This window comes from Gouania willdenowi, chromosome 10 (genome assembly GCF_900634775.1).
Source record: "Gouania willdenowi chromosome 10, fGouWil2.1, whole genome shotgun sequence".
NCBI lineage: Eukaryota > Metazoa > Chordata > Actinopteri > Blenniiformes > Gobiesocidae > Gouania > Gouania willdenowi.
The window spans coordinates 35,750,770-35,773,734 of NC_041053.1; the positions used below are offsets into that span (position 1 = coordinate 35,750,770).

The 22,965-nt window shown below is 38.7% G+C and overlaps 1 protein-coding gene across 7 annotated transcripts in view; it reads right to left on the reverse strand.

Annotated features, from left to right (window-relative positions):
- The window catches only part of LOC114470578 (teneurin-3), a 293,284-nt gene that overhangs the window by 102,194 nt on the left and 168,125 nt on the right, over nt 1-22,965 (reverse strand). For 6 of the 7 annotated variants that reach the window (XM_028458826.1, XM_028458830.1, XM_028458827.1 and 3 more), the window contains 2 exons: nt 14,288-14,526; nt 1,407-1,532 (listed from right to left, as the gene is read on the reverse strand). In XM_028458826.1, the coding sequence (XP_028314627.1) occupies nt 1,407-1,532; nt 14,288-14,526 (365 nt within the window). The remainder of the gene's footprint in view (nt 1-1,406; nt 1,533-14,287; nt 14,527-22,965) is intronic. The other variant, XM_028458831.1, reaches the window with a different exon arrangement.

Consider the following 22,965-nt stretch of genomic DNA (forward strand, 5'->3'; position numbering starts at 1 on the left):
ACTAATATATACAAAACACATGATGGAAAGTAGCTTATGGTTAATCTGGCACATTTACACAAAGTATTTCACTAATGTGCACTGTCCTCGCCAAATAAACAAAAAAATAAAAATAATTGAAATTACAAGAAAAATATATACGACATGACACCATAAACACAACAAGGGGCTATACTATGAAGCTAGATTAGTATATTCAGGATATTTTTCTGTTAGCGGGCTTCACCTAACCAAACATTCCCTGTCAGAGAGAAGCTGTCCTACAAAGGTCGATAACAACACGCTAATTAAGCCAAGTCATTTCAGCCTGCCTACGTGCGCGCTTCCATAAAAGGGGTGGAGATTGCAGCATCTGACCAATCACTACAATGAAGAAACCTGACAGAGCTTTTTTACAATGGAGGAACAGCTTATGATCTTAAACAAATGTAATCGATTCAAAACCATGATAATAGCGAAAAGCAACAGTATTAGTGCAGCGCACCAGGAGGCGGAGCTTTTATACTGGCTCAGATCTGTTCCACTTCATAACCTGATCCTGACCAGGTTATGTGTTCAGCTTAAGTTTAAAATTCTGAATAATTAAAATCTATCATTTTGACCAAAAACAACACTGTTGCTACAGTGCTAACAGCTGACACTGTTAATGCATAACAAGGTGATATAATTTATGATATTAATCTATTGGATGATAAACGGACAGCACTCTGATCAGTTTCACTTTATTACAGCACACAGGTTTTTCTATTCAGGTACACCTCTATTTATCACACACACACACTGGGATGAGAGCACATTGTTTCACTGTAGTATATGTTCCTGGCTCAGATCCTCGTCAGAACAAAAACTGGTCCCGACCAGATTAGTCGTTCAGCCTAAGTTACCATGGTGATTTAACTCCGTAAGACGTTAGCGAGTTTCATAGGACAGCACATACTAATTAGATCCCGGAAGTTAGCGTGATAAGAGGTAATCTGTAGTATAGCCCCCAAATGACAAAAGATATATGCATATATACACAGAATGACATTAGAAAATACATTAAATGACAGCAGAATTACACAAAATGACAAAAAAGATACAGGCACGCAATGACGGTAAAATATTAAAAACTACAAAACGATACAGAAAATAACAAGAAAAACACACAAAAAGTTACAAAAACACACAAAACCCTTTATTTCTGAGATTGGTCATTATTTTAAATGCTGACATTATTGTTAATGTGTCACATTATTGTGACACCCCCGCTGAGATAAAAGTTGCCCAAGCTGGCCTTAAGTATACAAACAATAAATAAAATAATCTTGACTGAATGAAAAAAGTAAAAGCAGCAAATACATAATAAATGCATTTCAAAATGTGTGTTTTAATTGTTAATATATATTGAATTGTTATTTCCTCACCATCACCAGCCATAGCTGTGCTAATACTGGACTGTGTGGGCCCTGTCTTCCCAACTGCTCCGTTCTCATAAGCCAGCTGGTTGTCCAACTCTTGGAGCTGCCAGTTGAGGCCGAAAAGGTGCATTGCTGAAAAATACACACAAAAAAAAACTGTGTAGGCCAAACAAATAAGTAAATATAAACTCTAGCCCCATGAGCACTAAAATCAAGTGGGAGTACAGGATGGATTGGTCTAGTCTGTGAAGAAAACAACAAAAGTTCAACATATAATTTTGTGCACGCACACACTTTGCAGTTGTTCCTTTGTTGTTGTGTGGCTTTGTGGTCACAGAGCCATAGTTTTTATTATCAATAACTGGGAAACCTTTTGCTGTGTTGTGTTTTCTGTGGTAGAGCTATTCATTAATGTTAACAGAAGGAGCAGCACCTAAGACAACAGAGAGCACAATTTCTGTTTGAACACAATGCTTGTGCCCAGATAGTCAAGCCGCCAAAGAACTTAAATTGACAAGTCTGATTTAAGGCGCAAAGGAAGTAGCAGAGGGTGTGTGTGTGTGTGTGTGTGTGTTTGTGTGTGTGTGTGTGTGTGTGTGTATGGGGGGCGGATCCATTCTAAATTAATGCACACCAGTCTAACGAACACGTAAACTGAACGTCTGATCTACATTTTCCATAGACTTAGAATGGGTACACGGGCACAATGCACAAGTCACATCCGCATGTGTGCTCGCAGACGTGTTAACACGATTGCAGACGCTTTAATGTGCATATACATTAAAGTGTATGCGCACACATACGCCACATCTGGGTGGGCACCTAACAACCATAAATATATCAGTCAAATGAAGACGCAGATGTGGCATGAGTGAAGCTATAGCGATCAGTTGACCTTCACTATCGATCACCATCTACGTGACATGTAAACAAAATATTAGGCGTGTGCAGGTACTGTATTTAAGCGTGTGTGTGAGTGTGAGTGTATAATGGACCACCATTTAGTCCGGTTACAGTCTGTGTCACGCCACACCTGCCACTACACCTAACTACTTAAATTAGGTAAGTTTAGTGAAAGTTAGGCAGGCATGCACACGTGCGATGGACTGGTGCGCGTGAATTTACAATGGATTCACCCCCCATAGTGTGTGTGTGTGTGTGTGTGTGTGTGTGTGTGTGTGTGTGTGTGTGTGTGTGTGTGTGTGTGTGTGTGTGTGTGCGTGTGTGTGTGTGTGTGTGTGTGTGTGTGTGTTTGTGTGTGTGTGTGTGTGAGAGAGAGAGAGAAAAAGAAAGAAAGAAAGAAAGAAAGAAAGAAAGAAAGAAAAACAGAAACCTATAATAGACATATCTAACACCAAGTACCTCGGGCCAAATCTGGCCCATTAGATCATTAAGACCGGCTTATAAAATTCATTTCTTAACCAAGAAAAAGTTAAAGAAAAAAAAATGTAATCATAAAATAAAACCTCATATACACTGCAACTCATTACATGAGTTTCTGTGAATAAATGGTACATGTTCAAATAAAAATTAAATGGAAATTGGATATGCTAACAGATTAGCTTACTTCATGAGTACAGCAATACTGTACGTTAGTATTACATTTTTAATGACGTTTTACATTTACTCCCTACATCTGTACCCAAATATCTATAATTTCAATCTGAATATCTGTAGTTTCAGAAGGAATTTGCACAATGTTACCCGTCTCTGACCTTTTTATGCATTAATTTAGTGTGCTCTGTAAGTCAGCTTTGAGTGTTTGCAATGCTCAGGGAAAGCACTGGAGGAACGTTGGTTGATTCCACACAAGTCTCACGTAGGACTGGGGGATTTTTATCAAAATGGCAATTTAGGATATAGAATATAGTTTCGATATTTATAACTCAATGAAGTGAAAGTCTTATTGAAATGCCACACAGGCACATTTATTAACAAACAGCTGCACAATATGTGCCACTTTAGTCTTTTTCTCTAATAAGGGACAGCATGTGTGAGTGAGTTCTGTAGTGTCTGTGGCTTGTTTAGGGATTAGGACATACTCAGCAACTCATCTAACTGTGGTTTTCACGCTGTTCTTAGAAGTATCAAAAATAGCGGCTCCTAAAACAAGTATTTTAATATTAAATAAGCTATAAAATTAAAATATATTGATTTGCAGTAGGTGATATCGTAATTTTCTATATCGCCAAAAAAGAAAACTTGAAATATCTTGATTCCCGACATATTGTCCAGGCCTAGTTTCATGATTCTACATACTGCAGCTTTAAGTAAGCCAGAACTCTAACTTTTACCAAAGTGTATTCGAACAAAAGTATATGTAATCCTACTACATTAAAGGAAGGGAGTACCTTTGCCTTCGCAGTCCACTGCACAGGCTTTTTAAAGGCCCTGAGAGAGTAACATACTGCAGCACGGCTCTCCTTCTCTTACATAACCAAACCCTGTCTGACTTCCTTTGACACAAGCTGCTTTTCAGTCACGGTATTGGATGCAATCAAACTGTGTTCTTGTTGTTTTGGGAAAGTGAGGTTCCTCCGTGTGCACAGCGAGGGGCCCAATCTCCTTCAAAGTCACCCGCCCAGGAACATGCTGAGGTAGCATCTTGATTTCCAACCATTTGATCTGCGGGAGGAACTTTTCTCCAACACTCATCGCTCGCTGGGAAGATGGATATCGACTGGAGCAAATAACTTGAGAGAGGGATGTGGGGCCAGAGAGAATATCAGATGTGAAGGAGACCGAAGGGGAGATGGAAAACTTGTGTGGCCCAGTTTATTATTGGAAACCTTGTTTAAAAAATGCTGCATGATTTTGCTAAAAGCACACAGCACTCGTACCTGTCTAATATACAGATGCCTTTTTATCCAAAAATGCCTGACAAATGTATTATTATTTGAATGAAGTTAAGTTGCACTAAGCATCATACATTAACGTCGCTGCTGTAAAGCCAACTTCACGCCTTAGTGGCAGAAAATAGTTCCAAACTGATTCATAATCCACTTAAATGAGCCTCAATGTGCAAATCCCACAGTTTAAAAGCTGCACAAATCCAAACAGATATCATGGTTTTGCACACATTCAAACCCTGACGCACCTCTGTTGCTGCAAAGAGAAATAAGGAGTCACTGTAGAAGCATAACAATGTTTTTGTTTTTTTTTTAAATCAATTTCCAATTTTTTCCTTAACAAGCTTTTTAATGCAAACCTATTTTTTATCCGAGTCACCAAACATTCTCCACTAAATATATTTTGAGTTCTCTGGATTTCAACTCAGGAAATATTCCCCAGACACACACGCACACACACATTCTGCTAAGCCGGGTTCTCAAATTACAAAGATCAACCGAGGACAAGGAGCATTAACTCAGGTTGAGAAAAGAGCAACAACTCAAAGAGCATTGGCAGCATGAACTTGAATCAGGTTACGGAATTACTTCAAAATAAAAAAAGGAGCAAAATCTGCTGCCTGCGCAATATGTCTATATTTGCATTTAGTATAATGGAACAATGAAAACTCCATTCAATGAAGCTCAGAGATGAGAAGCAGAAAAACAGACCTTTTGTCAAAACATGTTGCATCACAATAAAGGACTAAGAGCCTTACAGGTGCAGCTTAAGTAGGCTGGTTGGTAATTGTTCGCTATGGCTCAGCCAATAACACTTTGGTACAAATTACATTTTAAATGACAGGTTGAGTAGTCTTTGTATTTTGGTATAAGTTGTGCTTGAATCAAGTGAGATTTTACCATGCGAGGGCAAATCGGGTATAAATGAGAGATGGATGGACGAATGGATGGATCATTAAGCCTGGTTTGGCCTGCACAGAGAGTAGACTGCAAAGACAAAATCTGAAAAATAAATATAATCTGAGTGCTAGCAATAAAGGACTCATCCAGAGACTCAAAGCAGGACTAACAAAACGGAAAAGATGCAAATGCTGTGCAGAGAGGACAAAGTAAGTTGTGCTTCTTTAACCCTAAGGCAATGACACTAACACCCTAAGGACAAAATACCCAGGGACAAACAGAGTAATATAGTAGTAGTGTACAGTCACTGGGCTCTACACATACACAGGAGAGTCACCGCCTCAGGTCAGGTCTCAATAGTTCACCTACTGTACATCTGATGGAGGCATAGCATTCTTGTAATGTACCCATCCTGAGGTGAAATGATAGAAGGTTTGGCAACACATTATGTTGTCATTATTATGACATGACACCTGTCATTAACATGAATAAGGTGTCACGAAGGCTGCCATTGGCAATGGTTATGTGATGTTTTTTTAAAATTTTTTTATTTGAAATTAGCTATTCCAAATTAAACTCGAATATTTGCATTTCCTGAAGAAAATGCAAGTGAGGATGCATGTGCTGGCCCACGCCGTACTGAATTTGCTTAGCATTAGCAATAACCCAGCATTGGCATTAACATTAACCTAGCATTAGCATTAGCCTAGTGTTAGCATTAGCTTAATGTTAGCGATCGCCTAGCAATCGCATTAGCCTAACGTTAGCATTAGCTGAGCTTTAACAAAGAAGTGGAACAAACTTCCAGCAGAAGTCAGCATCCTATAGAGGGTTTTCACGGCGCGTCATCAACGGCGTCATCAACCTCAAGGTCGCCACCGCTCACCGTTGTTGCACCAGTTGTTATTGGTGTGTATGCAAACACTGCCGCCCTCATCTCCCGTCTTGCATTTAAATCCAGCTTCAGTTAGTACAGCGGTGTCCGCCAGCGGAGGAGACGTAAGTGGTGTGATCAGGAGCAGGAGTGGAGATGCCCAGCGGGGCTAGCAACCAAGCTAAAAGCTAATCCTCAGAGAACGCCGCTTCCTTCCATCCTGCGTTCTAATGTACACCGGCTGCTTATCTCCAAAATGGCGACTTCCGGGTTGATGACGCGCCGTGAAAACCCTCTATGTGAATATTTTTCAATCCAAGTTAAAGGTTTTTCTTTTTCTCTACTGTGTATGACTGAGAGGGATATTTTTAATCATAACATTGTTTTTACTGCTGATTTTAATGTTGTTTATGATTTTTAAACTGTTTAATGTTTTCCGTTGCACTTTGTAATCATGGGAAGTACATCAAATTGCCTTGTGTATGAAATGCGCTATACAAATACATTTGCCTTGTCTTGCCTTCACAATAAGAATTAACAGGTTTTTACTTCACAGCAATATAGGATTATTTATTACTGAATTGAGTAAACTTGGTCAACAAAGCTTTTGAAATGCATGGCAAGGCAGTATTATTTGTACAGAGGATGTTTATAGACCTGCGGGACTTATAGATCAGCAGACCTGCGTGACCTTGAACAAGAATTAACAGGCCAGACAGTGAATGAATGAATAAATGAATTTTATGCACAAAGACAAGACAGGAAGAGCCTTAATTCAACAACCCATCACTACAAAGCCAAGATGTAAATCCCTCTGGATCTGAACTCCCCAATGGACCATGTCGTCAGTGTGAAAAACAACACCAATTTTCTGCGACACAATTTAAACAAAACAAGAAGTTTAAGATACTGGTTTCAGTGACACCGTGGCTGTGCTGGTTTCCTGATCGTAATCTCCAATGTCTTCCAGCATGTTAACATCCAACTCTGCACCCCTGCCACCTGTTGTAAACCGGCTTCCACTAAGGAAGGAAATAAAGTGTGGCAGAAAGCTATTCAGTATCAGAAGCACCAAAAAAACCACATCGAGGCAGCATTTCCTCTCTGCTATTATTGCAACGGGGCCTCAATCCCCACTTACCTCATCAACAAATTGCTTTGAGGTGAATAGCACTCAATATATGAATTTACATAAATTGTTCCTGCGGCTCAGGCCAGTTCAATTAATATTTATGGGCAATAAGAATTTCTCATCCCGAGCAGGAAACTGGAAAAGCGAACCTCTAATCACTGGTGTCAAATGAAGCCCTGTGGATCATTTGCACTTAAGAATAACTGGAGGCTGAATAAGTTCACAACATGTTTGTCTGACATCCACGAGGCATTAAGTGAGCAGAGAGGCACAAACAGAACCTCATCATAAAGTGTAATACTACTCTCAGAAAATCCTCTTGGCTGCTCCCAGAGCAAATTCCCACAACGTGCTCCCACAATCCTTTGCAGTGTTATTGCAAGACAAAGTGTGCTCTGAGTGAACGATGCTGCCTTTTCCGATGGTAGCTCGAAATCCTAATGTCCAATCAAAGACAATGCAACACATTACATTGAATTAAAAGTACTCAGTGAGCAGGTGAGATTATACTGATGGCCACGAGCATTAATTTGATTATTTGCTCTATTTAAAAGAGGAAAAAAAGGTTGTTCCATTAAGGAGTGGGAGCACAATAGCCTTGAAAGATGTGGGGATAAACACTGTTTTATGTGGGAAGAACATGCTCTAGCAACTCTTCTGAAATATCCCAAAGGAAATCCTGCACTTGAGCTGCACCCTTCAGAGCACGGCCTCAGAAGTGTCTCTATCAACCCTGAATGAATAAACAACATCTGCAAAAACACGACCATGCAGCATCGTTTTTCTTTTTGGTTTCTTTCTTTCTTTTGGCAACTGATGCAAGCTCTATCTCTTCATGCAAGTCTCATGAGATTTCTTGTTTGTGATTAGAACAAGTATCCTTAAACAAAGTGTCGAGAGGAGGCTGCAACACTCACTCAACCATCTCTGGTGGCTGCTTTAGCGTTTGTTCAAACCAAAGACAATCCCACTCAGCCCTCAGTCCTCAATTTAGCAACCAACCTTCACCCGAATAATTAAATCTCATGCAATTTTTAGCTTTCATAAAGTTTGCTGAGTGACTTTGATTTTTTAACTTCAAAATCACCTGATGTTCCCAAAAATACACTCGCCTAATTTAATTTGACATTCAAAAGCGAGATCTTTTTTTTTTTTTTTTTTTTAACGAGCAGACATTTGGTAGTGGTTTATGTAGTTCAATTTAAGGTGCATTGACAAAAAATTCATATTGCATTCTTTCATTCAATCAGCACATGAAAAGCTCGGCTCGCTCCTGATTGGCCTTTCCTGTATCTGAACAATCGCTGATATCCTTCCAATCAGGCCAGTTTGCAAGAGCTGGAACAGGAAAGCCTCACCTCAGCAGCTTTGGCTCATTTAAATTTCAGGAGCTGCTGTTGTCGCTCTGGCACAGTCCATTTATTTCTCTTTTTTTTTTTTTGCGGCGGTTCTCCAAATAGGGTTTTACGTTTTCAAATTAATTCAGCAGATAAGGCGTTTATAAGACTTCGTTTGTCTTTAAAGCATTATGGGGTAGGTAATGTAATCTGGGACGCGATGTAGAGCAACATTTAAGTTATTTCTTATTGCAGGAGAATACTTCCAGATTATCCCAGGGCTAATACATGCATGCAAAACTGACAGAGGAAGAGTATTAAAAGCATGAGTACACATTGTTGCTCTTTGCAGACATTGCACCTGGTAGGTGATTTGGCAACGGATGGAAGTGACTGAAAGTGGAGAGAATGCTCACAGACACCCAAAGCGCACAGACACACACACACACACATGCACACACACGCACACACACACACACACACACACACACACACACATACATTCTCAGGCATCTTACAAATCAACAATTAAACACGTTGGTGAGTGTTGTGAGGAGAATGCTGTAAATGAATCCAATCTGCTGTAACCGTTAGTGACAACAGCTGAACAAATGACAATCTCTGCACATTTTCCTTTGGCAAATCTAGCAGGTCTGTTATGAGCACGAACTCCTAAGAGAGACACACACACACAAAAAGCAACGGCATGCAGACGAGTGGTTACAAACACATACAGTTTTTTGGCTAATTTTACGACCCTAATCCTCATGACGCAACAACTAACAACGCAGTTAAGTCAATAAAATGATTATGCACATCGATATAGAAAGAGCACATTTATGGGCTTACTTTTACGAGAGCTCCGCTCGGTCTTTTCACCAATAAAATACTCCTTATAGGATCATTCCAACACTGCTATATTTCACCCCATATCACCCAGTGTCACATCTCCCCCTGCCTCCCAGTTGGGTGAACACTTAAATAACCGCTAATGGAGAAAGGCACAGTGTCAAGATTAAGGGTTCAGGTAACAAGACAGGGCATGAGGGGAAATGAATCTGTAACAGGTTTATGGCACTGGTCAAGAATCCAAAGGTTACCAAGCAGGCACTTTGGCATGTGTTGTAAAAAAAATAAGAAACAACAGCAACAAAAAAAAACATTCAAAGCCTTCTCTTTGGATGGAATTCCCAAAGGATGAAAGGCATTTATGCTTGACAGAATCAATGAGTTCTGGTTCTGGTATGACAAAGGCTTTGTGGACCAGAGTCTACTTTAAATGTCATGTGTTTACTTCCCCAGCACTGCCATTGGCGTGACTTCATCAAAACAAAAATCCATCCAATTCTATTTTTACAGAGGGATTCATTGTTGAAAATGTATTTGTCCAGTTAGACTGATTGAATGATCACGCCAATCACAGCCAGCCATTGGACGAAGCCGCTGTTCCGAGATGGTTAACAAAGAGTGAACAGCGATGAGTAAAGTGTAGGTAATGTGACAAAAAATTAGGTGGCAAAAAAATGGTCCAAAAGTGGCAAGAAAAGGGTGAAAAGTGATTAAAATGGGCCAAAAGCTGTCGAGAGTGGGAAAAAAAAAATGACAAAAAGAAGAAACAGGTGGTGTGTGATGGCAAAATGGAGCTGAAGTGAGCAAAATGTGGCAAACAATAGTGAAAAAGAGCAAAAATGTGGAACAAAAAGAGGCAAAATGTGGGGGAAAAGGAAACAAGTGGTATTTGTTGTGCAAAAGGTAGCAAAAAAAAGAGATATTTACTGGCAAAAGGAAGCTCAAAATCTGAAATAACAAAAAAAAGTGTCACATTTTTTGGAAAAGGGGCAAAAATAGGACAAAGGAAATTGCAAAATGGCCAAAGAAAAAGGTAAAAAGGGGTTAAAAAGTTCCCCCTTTTTAAGGTTTTCTTGAGGAATAATAATTAAAATGAAGATATAAAGAGTCACATGTTGAGCATCACTGACTTAATAACAGCTTTATCATGTTTTAGTAAATTAATTTAATAACGTAAACTGGGAGTTTCCCTATCCTTAAAACAGCCTCACTTTTAAAATCACTTCTCCACCCGTGTGTGTGACTTAACTCCCCCTTTATGTTCGTGTTTTTATAAAACATCCCATGAATGAATAGGCTTTCATTCTGCAAACTGCTGGATCAGAAATGTGCAGACGACGCACAGTCAAAGGGAAACAGACAGAACTGTCTGGTTGAAAATTATGCCGGGGCGCCCCAATCTGACTCTGAGTCACACAGGCTCTACTGAATCATATCAGGACATCTGCAATTGCTGAAAAGATGAGAAAAAGCAATGAAACAGAAACACTCCTGGCAGAGATCAAACTTGGTACAGATTAAGGTGCGTGTGCCTTCACCGTTCACTCGAGGCAAGCTTGTCTATCATCTGTCCCGTTTGACTGAGCTGCATGTCTAAGGATTGTCTAATGCCACCGTAGATAATAGAGTCATGTTTTTTCTGCCCTAAAACTAAGAGTCTACATTGCTTCTGGCACAAAAATTACAGCTTTTCATGTTCCAGAGTGACAGGTAACGCTTCACCTATTCATCAGGAAAACAAAGCACGTTTACATGAGCCGAATATCAGACACATCCCATTGGTTAAGAGTTATCACCTATTGTGCTTAATGGTTGAAGGCAGGGTTTGGGTCAATTATAATTGTAATCATGTAATTGATAATTAATTACAATTATGGCATAATTATAATCAGTGTTTGGAATAATGGTGTTTTTTCAGTAACGGGGTAATCTAACGAATTACTTTTTACGCTTTTACAACGCCGTTAACGTTACTGAACGTTAAATGCGGTGCGTTACATGCGTTGACTAAAAAAACTGTTATTCAAACTCACCCCTGGCTTTATACGCAACTGTAGTGAGGAGGTGGGTTAAAAACAAGGTGAGCGATTATGATTGGCTAAGGCGGCGTCATGTTTCATGGTAGCCAATCAGAGCCAGTGTTTTTACACAAACCACTACAGATTGGATGAAGCAGCAGAGATGGTGAGCGTGGAGCAGTCAGATGAAAAGTTGTTATTTTTAAGGTGACGATACAAACACTACTTTAAATTAATTGTGGTCAAAGGCAAGAACGTGCATGTGAAGTGTTCATTATATCCAGGAGAGAAGATTTTGTCCACATCCGTGGTAAGCAACTCAAAATTAATGAAGCAACGAAACACGCATCTAAAAAATCTGAATTCTTTGACATACAGCAACTTTTTTTTTTAATAGTAATGCAAATAGTTAGTTTCCTTTGTAATGAGTTACTTTCATTATAGAGTAATTCAGTTACTAATTCAGTTGCTTTTTGGATCAAGTAGTGAGTAACTATAACAAATTACTTTTTTAAAGTAACGTTCCCAACACTGATTATAATCATAATTGTGGTTTCAAGAATCTGTCGTCATTGTAATCATAATTTAATTGGAATTGAGTTAAAATAATTGACTTTGTAATTGTAATAAAAAACTTTCAATTACAATTTAATTAAAGGCAAAAGAGGTCTATGGCAAAGACATAAGTAGTGAACAAATATTTAAAAAAAATGCCAGTTATCGTAATCATAATTGAACATGGATAATTGATAACGTATTTGTAATTGAAAAATGTAATGGACCCCAACCCTGGTTGAAGGATTTCTACACTTCATCAAATACTATGTAGAACAAATCATTTGTGTAATATTGAATTTGAATTTTTTTTAAATTGAACTAAATATTAGTTTTATTTTGGCAGTCTTCGGAAATACAAAAACACAGAACAAACAACACTGAATTATTTAACTAATCAGCAGAAAGGGTGTAGGTTGAAGCAAATGCTTGTACACACCTACCCCATCGAAAAATAAAACAAGGCTCACTAGATATTATACAAAATATTATAATAATTAGGAAACTAATGTTACTAGTTTTACTACACACATTCTGCACAAAGTTCTCTATATACAGTTTATACTGGCATTGCACATCAAACATACAGGTACATCTAAAAAAGTGTTAATATCATGAAAAAGTTTAATATTTTTGGTCACTCATTTCAGAAAGTCAAACCCATGTATGATATCTGCTCATTACACATAGAGTGAAATATTGCAAGCCTTTATTTCTTGAAACTTTGAAAATTTGAATATTACATAAGATCAATAAAAAAGGCATGTTAATTTCTATGCACTCAATACTAGGTTGGACCTCATTTTTCTCCTACTAACTAATGATTTATGATTTGAAAGCTTTTTAAACTGGTTTATATTGGTGCTTTGTTTTATTTCATCCTTTAAGCAGTTCTATAGTTTAACCCCTTCTCAGAAATGTTTCTCCAAATCAAAAGTAAAAGTCATTCAATTCAATTCAATTCAACGTTATTTATATAGGTCAAATAACAACAAAAGCGCTATTGAAATATAAAATTTGTAAGTAAAAGAAAAAAACCCAACAAATCCACATTAACAAGCATCAACAACAGTGGGAAGAAAAAAAACATCCTGAGTTGTGTAAAGTTTTATTAGCTTGGACTACTTGAAAATCAGAAGTGTCAATAGATCATAGGTTAACCATTTGAAAAAGTGCACGATGGCGTTAAGGATAACTTTGGAGTGTTTTTTAATGTGGATTTGAAGGGCAGCTGCAAGTGAAAGGCTTGTGACAATTTGGCCTTAACCGTAGAGAGGGAGAGACAACGTGTGGTGAAAAGAAAAGACAAGAGATAAAGGATGAAAGTGCCACATGCTGACATGAAGGCAACCTTTTGAAGAAAAAACCTCAGCAACTTGAAAAAAAATGTCAAGGTGAATTTTTAAGCTTCATAATCAGTATCATGAAGAAAAGAAGGAAATTGTGTATTTACATCAATGATTTTCTTTACAAACCTGAATATTCTACACCAGGTGTTCTCAACCTTGGGGTTGCGAGACACTCGGGGGGGGGATCCTTTTTCTGCAATGACACCAAACTTGCCATATTCTAACCTATTTCCATTAATTTTTCTTGCCATGTTTTTGCTCATTTTAATGCATTTTTGCTACATTACTCACATTTCTGCCACTTCTCCATCATATTTCAATGCCTTTTCTGCACATTTTTTTCCACTTTCAAGACATTTTCGGCACTTATAAACCCTTTCTACCACTTTTCCCACCTAATGTTGCATATGTTGATCCATTATTGTCACTTTTAACCTATTTTCACCATATTTCATGCTTATTTTTTGCCAATTTAATCACATTCACGATTTGTCATACCCACTATATGCCAGTTTAAACCAATTGTTCCTACTTTTTTCTGCCACGTTTAAGCTGATATTGACATTTTGAACCCTTTTACCATGTTTTTGGCCACTCTAATTTGAAACTTTTAACCAATTGTTGTGGTTTTTAAAATCCCATTTCAACACATTTTCCACAATTTTTTGGTCACTTTTGACCATTATATTTGTGATTAAAACAATGATTTACATCTTGAAGATGACTATATACTATTGTGCAAATAATAATACACTTCCTAGACAACAGTGGATATGATTCAGATAAATAAATAAATGTGGTTATTACAAATTGATAGAACAATGGACCATCATTTTGATGACTTTATGGATGGTCCCCAAAAATCTCTCCCCTTTATTCCCCCTTATAGATGACCCTGTCTCCACATGACTGTTCTTCAGTGTTCGGGGTCCCCGGTTCCTGGAACCTTTTTTTTTAGGTTGGGGGCTGAAAAGTTTAAAGACCACTGTTCTACACAGACTACATTATTGGATGTTAGGCTTACCGATGCAGTAGCAGAGGATGATGGACAGCACGACTGCGATGCCCACAGCGATCAGGGCGGTGCACTTCCAGGAGCAATGTTTGGGCGACTTTTTGAATTTGAACGCCCCTCTGGACAGGCTGTTTCTTGGCAGAGGGCGTGCAGGCGTGGAGTAAACAGTCCCTGTTGCCATTGTGTAACCAGGGGCTGTGGCACCAAAGAAAGGTGTCGTTCCTGTGCCCGTTTTAAAGAGAAAATGCCTGAAACAAAGGGAAAAACAGGAGTAAGCAGGGGTTTGTCAATCATAATCACACCGTTCACTGTCCAAATACTGTCTTGGTGTAAAATTGTTCCAAACTAGCAGGTCATTTGTCGTATTTCTTCCTAATGATGTGATTCATGCCAGAATATTCAAAATACTTTTGTGAATATTGGATGACAGGAAGTTCTATTCTAAATTATCCTACAACTAAAACATCAGAAAGATGGACAAAAAGAAGCTCATAAAAAAACAATCATCTCCCACTTGGCCTTGTACAACTGGACCTTTGCTAATAGCCCATTATACCTGGGTAATTAAGAGGGTTTAATCAAATGCACTGTGGAGTGATCGTGCTATTAACTTTTAAACCCCATGTGAAAAGCTGCTAAGTAAATGAATTAAGCCAGTCTTTGCTCTTCTTGGAGATTACCACCTAAATGCCTTTAGGCTTTAAAGGGCACAAAGAGAAACTGGACAGCTTGACCGCACGTTGCTAATGTTATTTTACCCTACAGCTGCATGAATTAATGTTAAACATTCATTCAAAAATTATCAAATACAGTCTTTGCTTCACAAACAAATCTACTCAACAGCTTGTTTTTTAAGGAATCTACAGAAAACAACATGTGACGGAGCAGGGCCGTCACTAACCAGGCAGCAGCACACACACACACACACACAAACACGTCACACACATTTTTTCTCCCCTCCGTATTTCTCCTCACATCATGCATTTAACTCATCTCCTTCTTCCCCAACTGTTGCTAGAGTCAGCCAGGAGTGCACACGTGACTGTTCTAGGCTTCACCTGCTGCACAAACATTCACACACGTAAACTCTTACCGCTGACATGACGTCTCTGAGCAGCTGACGGACAAAACGGGGCGGAGTTAACTAAGGGATTATGTAAGGCAGTAGCGCAGGGTGGGAGATCATGTGATCAGGGGTTATTTTGTCTTGTTTTTGCATTTATATGGGGATTAATTTAGGATGTGATTTGAAAAATGCATTTGTTTATTAGAAAATCAGTTATCATTTGAAAAGGATGTGAATATTGTTTTTGTTTGTATTCCTTAATAATTGTTTTTGGTTTAATTTAAACGACACCCATGGGAGGGGCTAACCTGTTAAAAGCAGTGTAGGAAGCTGCATAGAGGGCAGTCTTTCTCTGGAGGTGCGTGTGGGAGCAATGTACCTGGACATTTCTGAAAGCCTCTCAGCTGGAAGTAGAGCTGGGACCAGGTTGTGGTTTTTTTTCTCTTGATGTAAATATTTGTGTTCCACTGTAAATATTGAGCACCGGCACCATTTTTGGAAAAATAAATGAAAGTCGACTTGCTATATGGATGGTCGTGGTTCTTCTTTTTGAACGAAAATCGAACCCCGCCACACAACAAAAAATTATTGAGTTCACAGAACAGTTTGTTTCACCCATTTTTAGGGGAATAATAAGACACCTCTAAACCTAAAATAGCACCAAAAAAATGATCATACAAAAGCAAATGCTGGACATTGCATTTTTATTTGGTTTCCAAAATCAGATAAACCAGTATTGAATGCTTCACAGCAGTAATATGATGCATTGGAAATGTACTTTATGAACAGTCAGCGTAAACACGACCTGCAGCAGGAACTGTTTTATTTCTACTCTAGATAAATGGCTGCATTGGACACAATAATGCCATCCCATCATTTAACAAATTCTTAAGTACAGTTCTTAAGTTGCAATGAATTCTTTAAAATGATGATAAAGTATTGTATTTTAAAGCCACTACAACTATATGATTATAAATCACACAATGGTGAAACATGCAAGAAGGTGCAGCGGCATCATTAAAGATTGATGCAAAAACGTTGCTATATCTTCACATTTTAAACAGTGTGTGTTTTCTGTTGATCCCAAATGGAAGCTGTTGCCATGGTAACCTTTATCTATACCATCAAGATGAAGCAATGTTAGCTCATCAATGAAACATCAGGCGTTCATGAAGACAAGTTAAAGTAATAGTTTAAAGGTGTAGTCTGCAACTGAGAGTTGCGGACTGCACCTTTAAACGTCATGAAATCAGCTCAAAACAATGGGACCAAAAACCTTTCTCTCTATCAGGATATGTTTCTTGTTAACCATCAAGTGATTATAGATTTGACCAATATACGAATTTAGACACATCATCTTAGGAATTGTCTCACATTGTTTAGCTTCATCACAGTGGTTTTGTCCATACTAGTAGTTTTCATAACAGTTTCATTAGAAAAAATACAATTCTTAAAATAACGTACATGTACTGCTTTGATTCTAACATATTACTCTTAGTTTCATGTCACAGATATTAGTTCTAGCTCAGGTGTGTAGTATAAAATTTCAGTGAAATGGTCCTAAACTTTTGAGACTTTAGGTTGTTCTTCTTCTGTTGCGCAATTGTTCTTCACAATGTAAATAGTGAAGCGACACTGCTCCCAGCAGTTCATGTATGGTACTGCAGCAAAAATGAAGCACAAAGCGGCTGCCGGCCTCATTTTATCATGAATTTACAACATTAAACAATGCGTCGATGGACATTTTTGGAGTATGGATTATCAATTACGTTATTAATCATTTATGCATTATTGTATATGTTAAACACATTGTTGGCACAAATCTCGTGACGGTTTAGGTTTGCCCTCCCCCCCGGCAAAAATCTCAAACTCCCCCTATGGTTTTGTCTCCTGGAAGAACATCTCAGAGGTAAAACCTTCCTTGATCAATTCTGGCCTGAAAGAACAAATGTCAGTGTTGGATTGCCAGGTTTCTCAATGCTCCCATTGACACATGCTGCAACGATCAGACAGGGATTCCAATTGAAAGGTTATAGTGTTTCACTGCAGGAATGACAATGCTTCTGCCATTGGCAAAAGCTGGAGAAGTTCAGATTCGTCAACATATCTGGAGCAATCTGCACCCGAGCTGCAGCAGTCTGTAGAATGTAGTTGGGTATGAATTGAGGTCAAAACTGGCACAACGTCAGAGGCGGCAGATGTGCAGTGAGACACACGGGCAAATAGACATGCTGCTATCTGGGGAGTTAAGTGTAAGTGGATGCAATCTGATGAGGCAGACAGAAAAGGGAATGGGGTCCTGCAATTGTGTTCTCCAGCAGGGTTACGCACTTGATTCAATGAAAGTGCATAACTATTCAGAGCAAAGAATGAACATTTCACACCATCATTTCATTAAGTTTGGTGGTTACGTGGCTGCATTGGACAAAACTGTCAGGACGTGTGACCTGGTTAAAAGAACTGCTTGTTCCTACTGAAATTTTTCAGGTCTGATAAATTCCCTAAATCTCATGAGACACAATTTAACACATTCCCTGTGTACTCCGACTTCTATTAGCAGCACTCGCTCTGCAGTCCTCTTCAGGAAAATTTCCCACTATCATCCAGGTAAAACATGGTTTCCTTTTTGCAGCAAAGGTTCTCTCTAGTTCACTGATGGAACTGCACTAAAGGTCACTACGAGTGAACCAAGACACACGTTTTCCATCGAAGTAGAATTAGCTTTTTTTGGTCTGAACCAGAGTTTCACATCAAAACAACGCATGATTTTTAGCACAAAAAAACCATAGCCTCAGTCAAAATGATGTGAATTTGATAATCGATGGAGTCAAGATGAACATAGTAGATAAAATCAAATTTTTAGAAGTCATTAGCTGGGTTTCCATTATAGATTTTCACTAAATTAAAGCGATATTTCTGAATGTCGACAAATTATAATTGCAACACAATTGCCCACAAGACTTCACTGCAGAAAGACGCTCAGAACCTCCTTATAACACTCCGTATTCCTTTGTTGTTTCACGTCTAATGTGGCACTAATCATTTTTAAGTATAACGCGAAGAAATGTCCCGGTCTCTTCTTCTGTCTGACACGTACCGTACCATGTTTTCTCGGAGAGAAGTGGTCATGTCAACAGGTACCTCACGTCATGTGACCATGTACGTCACGTTCTGTGATGTGTATTTGCGGAAAAAGTGTTTCCATTGTGCTTTTGCGACACATTTCAATATCAAAACGTCTGAAATTCCTCCTCATGAAAGTGTAAAAACTTTTTAGCAATATTTGAGTGCTTTTTAGAAATTCAGGTGTTTCCATTACCAGTTTTTATTGTGCTATTTAGATTTTACGCATTTCCAAGGTTAATGGAAACGCAGCTATTGTTGCCAAAAAACTCACTTGGAATCCTGATTCTGAGTATGTTTGTACCTTATTTATTGTAATATGGCGTGGGGGAAATACCTGTAAAACTTATTTAAACAAGGTTTAAAGACATTTCTAAGAATGTTGGATTCATCGGATAGTTTGTCTTCATCTGGTCCTCTGTTCAAAAAAATACAAAATGTTGTCTATTGTCAATGTTGACATTTACATACATTGTTTATTCATGTATAGGTACAGTATGTGCACTTGTCCATTGAGATACCAAATGTATTCTGTAATCTCTTTAAATATTATTCCGATTTTTACAATTATTCAACGAGGCAGTGCAGCAATCTTCATCTGCTGTATTGCAGAACTTTAATTAACCATCGGACTTTGAAATATAGAGGCCCATCACTTGGGAACGATTTACCTCAGACTCTGAAATCTATATCCACTTTGAACTCATTTAAAAAACATTTGCATGCGTTAATTTGCGGAAATGTTTATTTTTGTTGTATTCATCTGCTGCTTTGTATACTGTATGTAAGTTGTTTACTTGTAGCTGGAATTGGTGAGGTGGCATTATAAAACGATGTGGTCTTTTTAACCTCTACCAGCACAGTTATGTTCTAAATGTTTGATGGATTTTTAAATATTTTGTATGAGCAAATAAATAAAAGTTAATAACGCTGGTGTAAAAGCACCTAAAATCATAAGATTACCATAGTGCCTAATCCCCAGTCATCTGTAATACAAATATACTTTAATCAATTCATTATATAATTAGGTGACAACAGCTGCTCTGCGGGGGGAAAATGTGGGCCTAAACACAAGGTTCCCAATTTAAATCCAGAATTCCAGCTGTCCGAAGTTTAAAATGACCTTGGACAAGACACTAAACAAACAGTAGTTGCTCGTGGAGAATCAGCCTCCGTTTTGGATATTTGTCTGAGAATAAACGCATGTCATGCATAATCATACAAACTGCACTTTAACGAGTCACTTTGCCGTGTGTAACTTCCATTTAGTGTTGTATACAATTCCGTGTCAACATCATAAAGACAAACTGCAACACCAGACATTTATTGCATTTGGCATTTGAAGTCATTTTTGTGTTTATGGCTTTTCGCGTTTGCCCACCCTTATTTCTGTAAAAGAGCAGACTGCAGATGAAGTGCTGCTGGACATGATTAACAAACAGAAAACTGGTGTAAATGTCTGCAGCAATAGACGCTGGATGACCGGCTGTAATTGATTACGGCTAGTGTGATGCAACGAGGCACATTACTATGCTAATCCTGCCAGCCTTAGTGATAGCGATGTGATGCATTGAGAGAGAGAGAGAGACAGAGAGAGAGAGAGAGAGAGAGAGAGAGAGAGAGAGAGAGAGAGAGAGAGAGAGAGAGAGAAGTAAAAGAGACAATCAAAAGTGTGTGAGACGGGTAGAGGGATAGTGATACAAATGAATAGTCGGGCATGGGTGTAATGGAAGAGTGTTTGGTCATTGAGAGGAGCCTGGAAACACAAAAGCAGCAGCCAGGCTGGTCTTCTCTTGCTTGTCATCATAATAACGTTAGAAAAACATCCATGCGGAGGACAAAAGAATAACCAGGGAGTGGGTGGGTTTGTCCATGGCTAAGCTTCAGCTGTAAGGGCAAAGGAGCACATCAGAAACAATGTGAATCGAAGCCCTCTGAATAAGTAATCTGCCCATTAGTCGCTTTTCAGCGTAGCATTAGCATTTCAAGGTTAGAGCTGGAATAATCGGGCTGCTTCAAATACAGCGTATAAACAAAGGCGTGACTACAGATGTTGCCTGGCCTTGCACTGGCTCGTTTGCACGTTTGCTGTCAACGTGGTGTCTGCACCACATCACCACCTGCCTTCTCCACAGGGGGCTCTGCTAGCTCTGCTAGCAGCCACTATTCTAGTACCAATCCTCCTGCACACCACAAGGACTCAACTCAGTGCCAACATGCATTGTTTTTTGACGTCCCATCCTTCCCACAAAGACCAGCGTGTTGCTGTCTTGCGATGCGACAATGGAGTGCACATACTAGTTGGGTGCGAAATTGATTTTAAAAAGTTTACTAGATCTGACACATGAGGAACCCTTACCACCAAACAAGGGGCAAGATCGATTAAAAAAATAAGTAATTGTTAGCAAAAAACCCTTGAACTGACAATAACAAAGCATTGTTTAGAAGTTTTCAATCACCACTTCACCATCCATAAAGGAATCAGCCATCGTGTTTGCTGTTGTTGTGTTAGTGTGCCATTTTTGTGCTCTCCATGAGATACAATCACACTAACTAATAATGCATATCTTTTTCAGGGTTTTTTGTTTGTTTAATTTTTTCTGTGACTAGTGTAATGGTAGAATTATATGCACATTATAATTCTGAGATTATAGATGTCAATATAGATGCTTCTATATGTAAATGGTCAATGGACGTGATTTACATAGCGCCTTATCCCCACACTGAAGTGCTTTACATATCAGCTCATTCACACACCAATGGGACAGAGCTGCCATGCAAGGTCCTAGTCGTCCACTGGAAGCAACTTAAGGCAGGTATACACTGTGCAATTTTGGCCCATTTAGAGCCGATTTTCGACTTGTGCATCTATTTTTTGGAATCGTGCGTCTCTGCTACATTGTGTGTCAGGCATCAAGTAGTATACATGGTGTCATGAGAAGCGAATAACACCTCCCGAGCAGCAATCATATGGTTGTAAGGACATCAAACATGTTTGAAATCCAGTCACTCCTCGTGAGGGTATCTCACAGTTGAAGCAGTGCCACGGACCGGCTTACCTTAAACTCTCACACTGAGCATGCGCGAACACCGTAGGACCGCTGTAAATCTGATGGACTGTACTGTCCACGTCTGTCCAGCCAGTTCCTGGTCCATCACTTCGCCGTCTTTTCTTTTTTAAAGCTCTTTTTGCTGAGATTTGCGAGTGTCTCTCCACTTGCGGGTTGTTTTTCTTCTTCTGTTTTAATGGCGATGCGTCAGAGTTCTTCTTCTTCTAATTTGTACGTTGCATTTCCAGAAACAAGACACCGACGTGTCGTGTATGGACGTACAGTGTGAGCAGTCAGATCGTGTCAGAGTGTTATCCGTACAGTGTGAGAATATGCATCGTGAGCTGCACACATTTGGGCTCTGCACATGAGTCGCATAGTTTGAGCTGGAGATAAGTACAATGATTCAACAAATTGCACAGTGTATTCCAGCCTTTAGGGTTAAGTGTCTTGCCCAAGGACACTATATTTCTCCCTCCCTGAATGGTCAGAGCTCTGTTTCCCCAGTTTTATGTTTTCCTCAGAAAAGTTCACAAAACATGTCTTGTTCTCACAGGAGATTCTCTGTCAGTGTCAGACAATCTCATAACAAAGTTCTTTCAGGTGTCCTGACTGGGAGAATACTTATTCCTTTCCCCTCTGTTATGTGACTAGCCAATAGATGGTTTCCTCGTGATGTCATAGCCGATTTGCATAACAATCGCCACCCGGAGTCGGCCATGTTGGAGGAAAAAAACAAAATGACGTGGAGCTTCGTACTGGTTCAGTTGTTACACTTTGTTTCTTAGCGAAATGCCCACCCTTTGTGCTGTTGTTGGTTGTGGACATAATTCCATTCGACATCAAGAGGTTTAAAAACTATTTCAAATACCAGCAATTATAACATTTTTTGGACGAAGAAAAAAATAAATATACAAAGATTTGCAGTGACCATTTTATCAGGCGTAAGTTCTTTCATCTGTATTTTCATTTTCTGCGCAAAAAACTTGACATTTTCATTTGCTCAGAAAACCTGCTACATTGTATGGTGAATGCTTGCCAGACTGGGCTCCAACTCAAAACCTTGACCATGACAAAGTAAAGGAACAAAGGTAAACACAGGTAACACAGTAAAGGACATGTTGAGAGAGAGAGAATAAAACACGAAAACCTGCTGAAGAGGAGTCAAAAACACAACAACCTTCGACATCCCACGGCAAGGTGCGATTGGGCTTTTATACTCTTTTACTTGATCATCATATTGAAAATAAAAGTTATTCAAATTGTGACTTTGCTTGTTTTTATTTATTTATTTATTTATTTATTTATTTATTTATTTATTTATTTATTTATTTATTTATTTATTTATTTATTTATTTATTATTATTATTATTATTATTATTATTATTATTTATTTTTTGCAACTGTGGAGTGAGCAGGCACCTGTGAGGAGGCAACCATGTAAATGA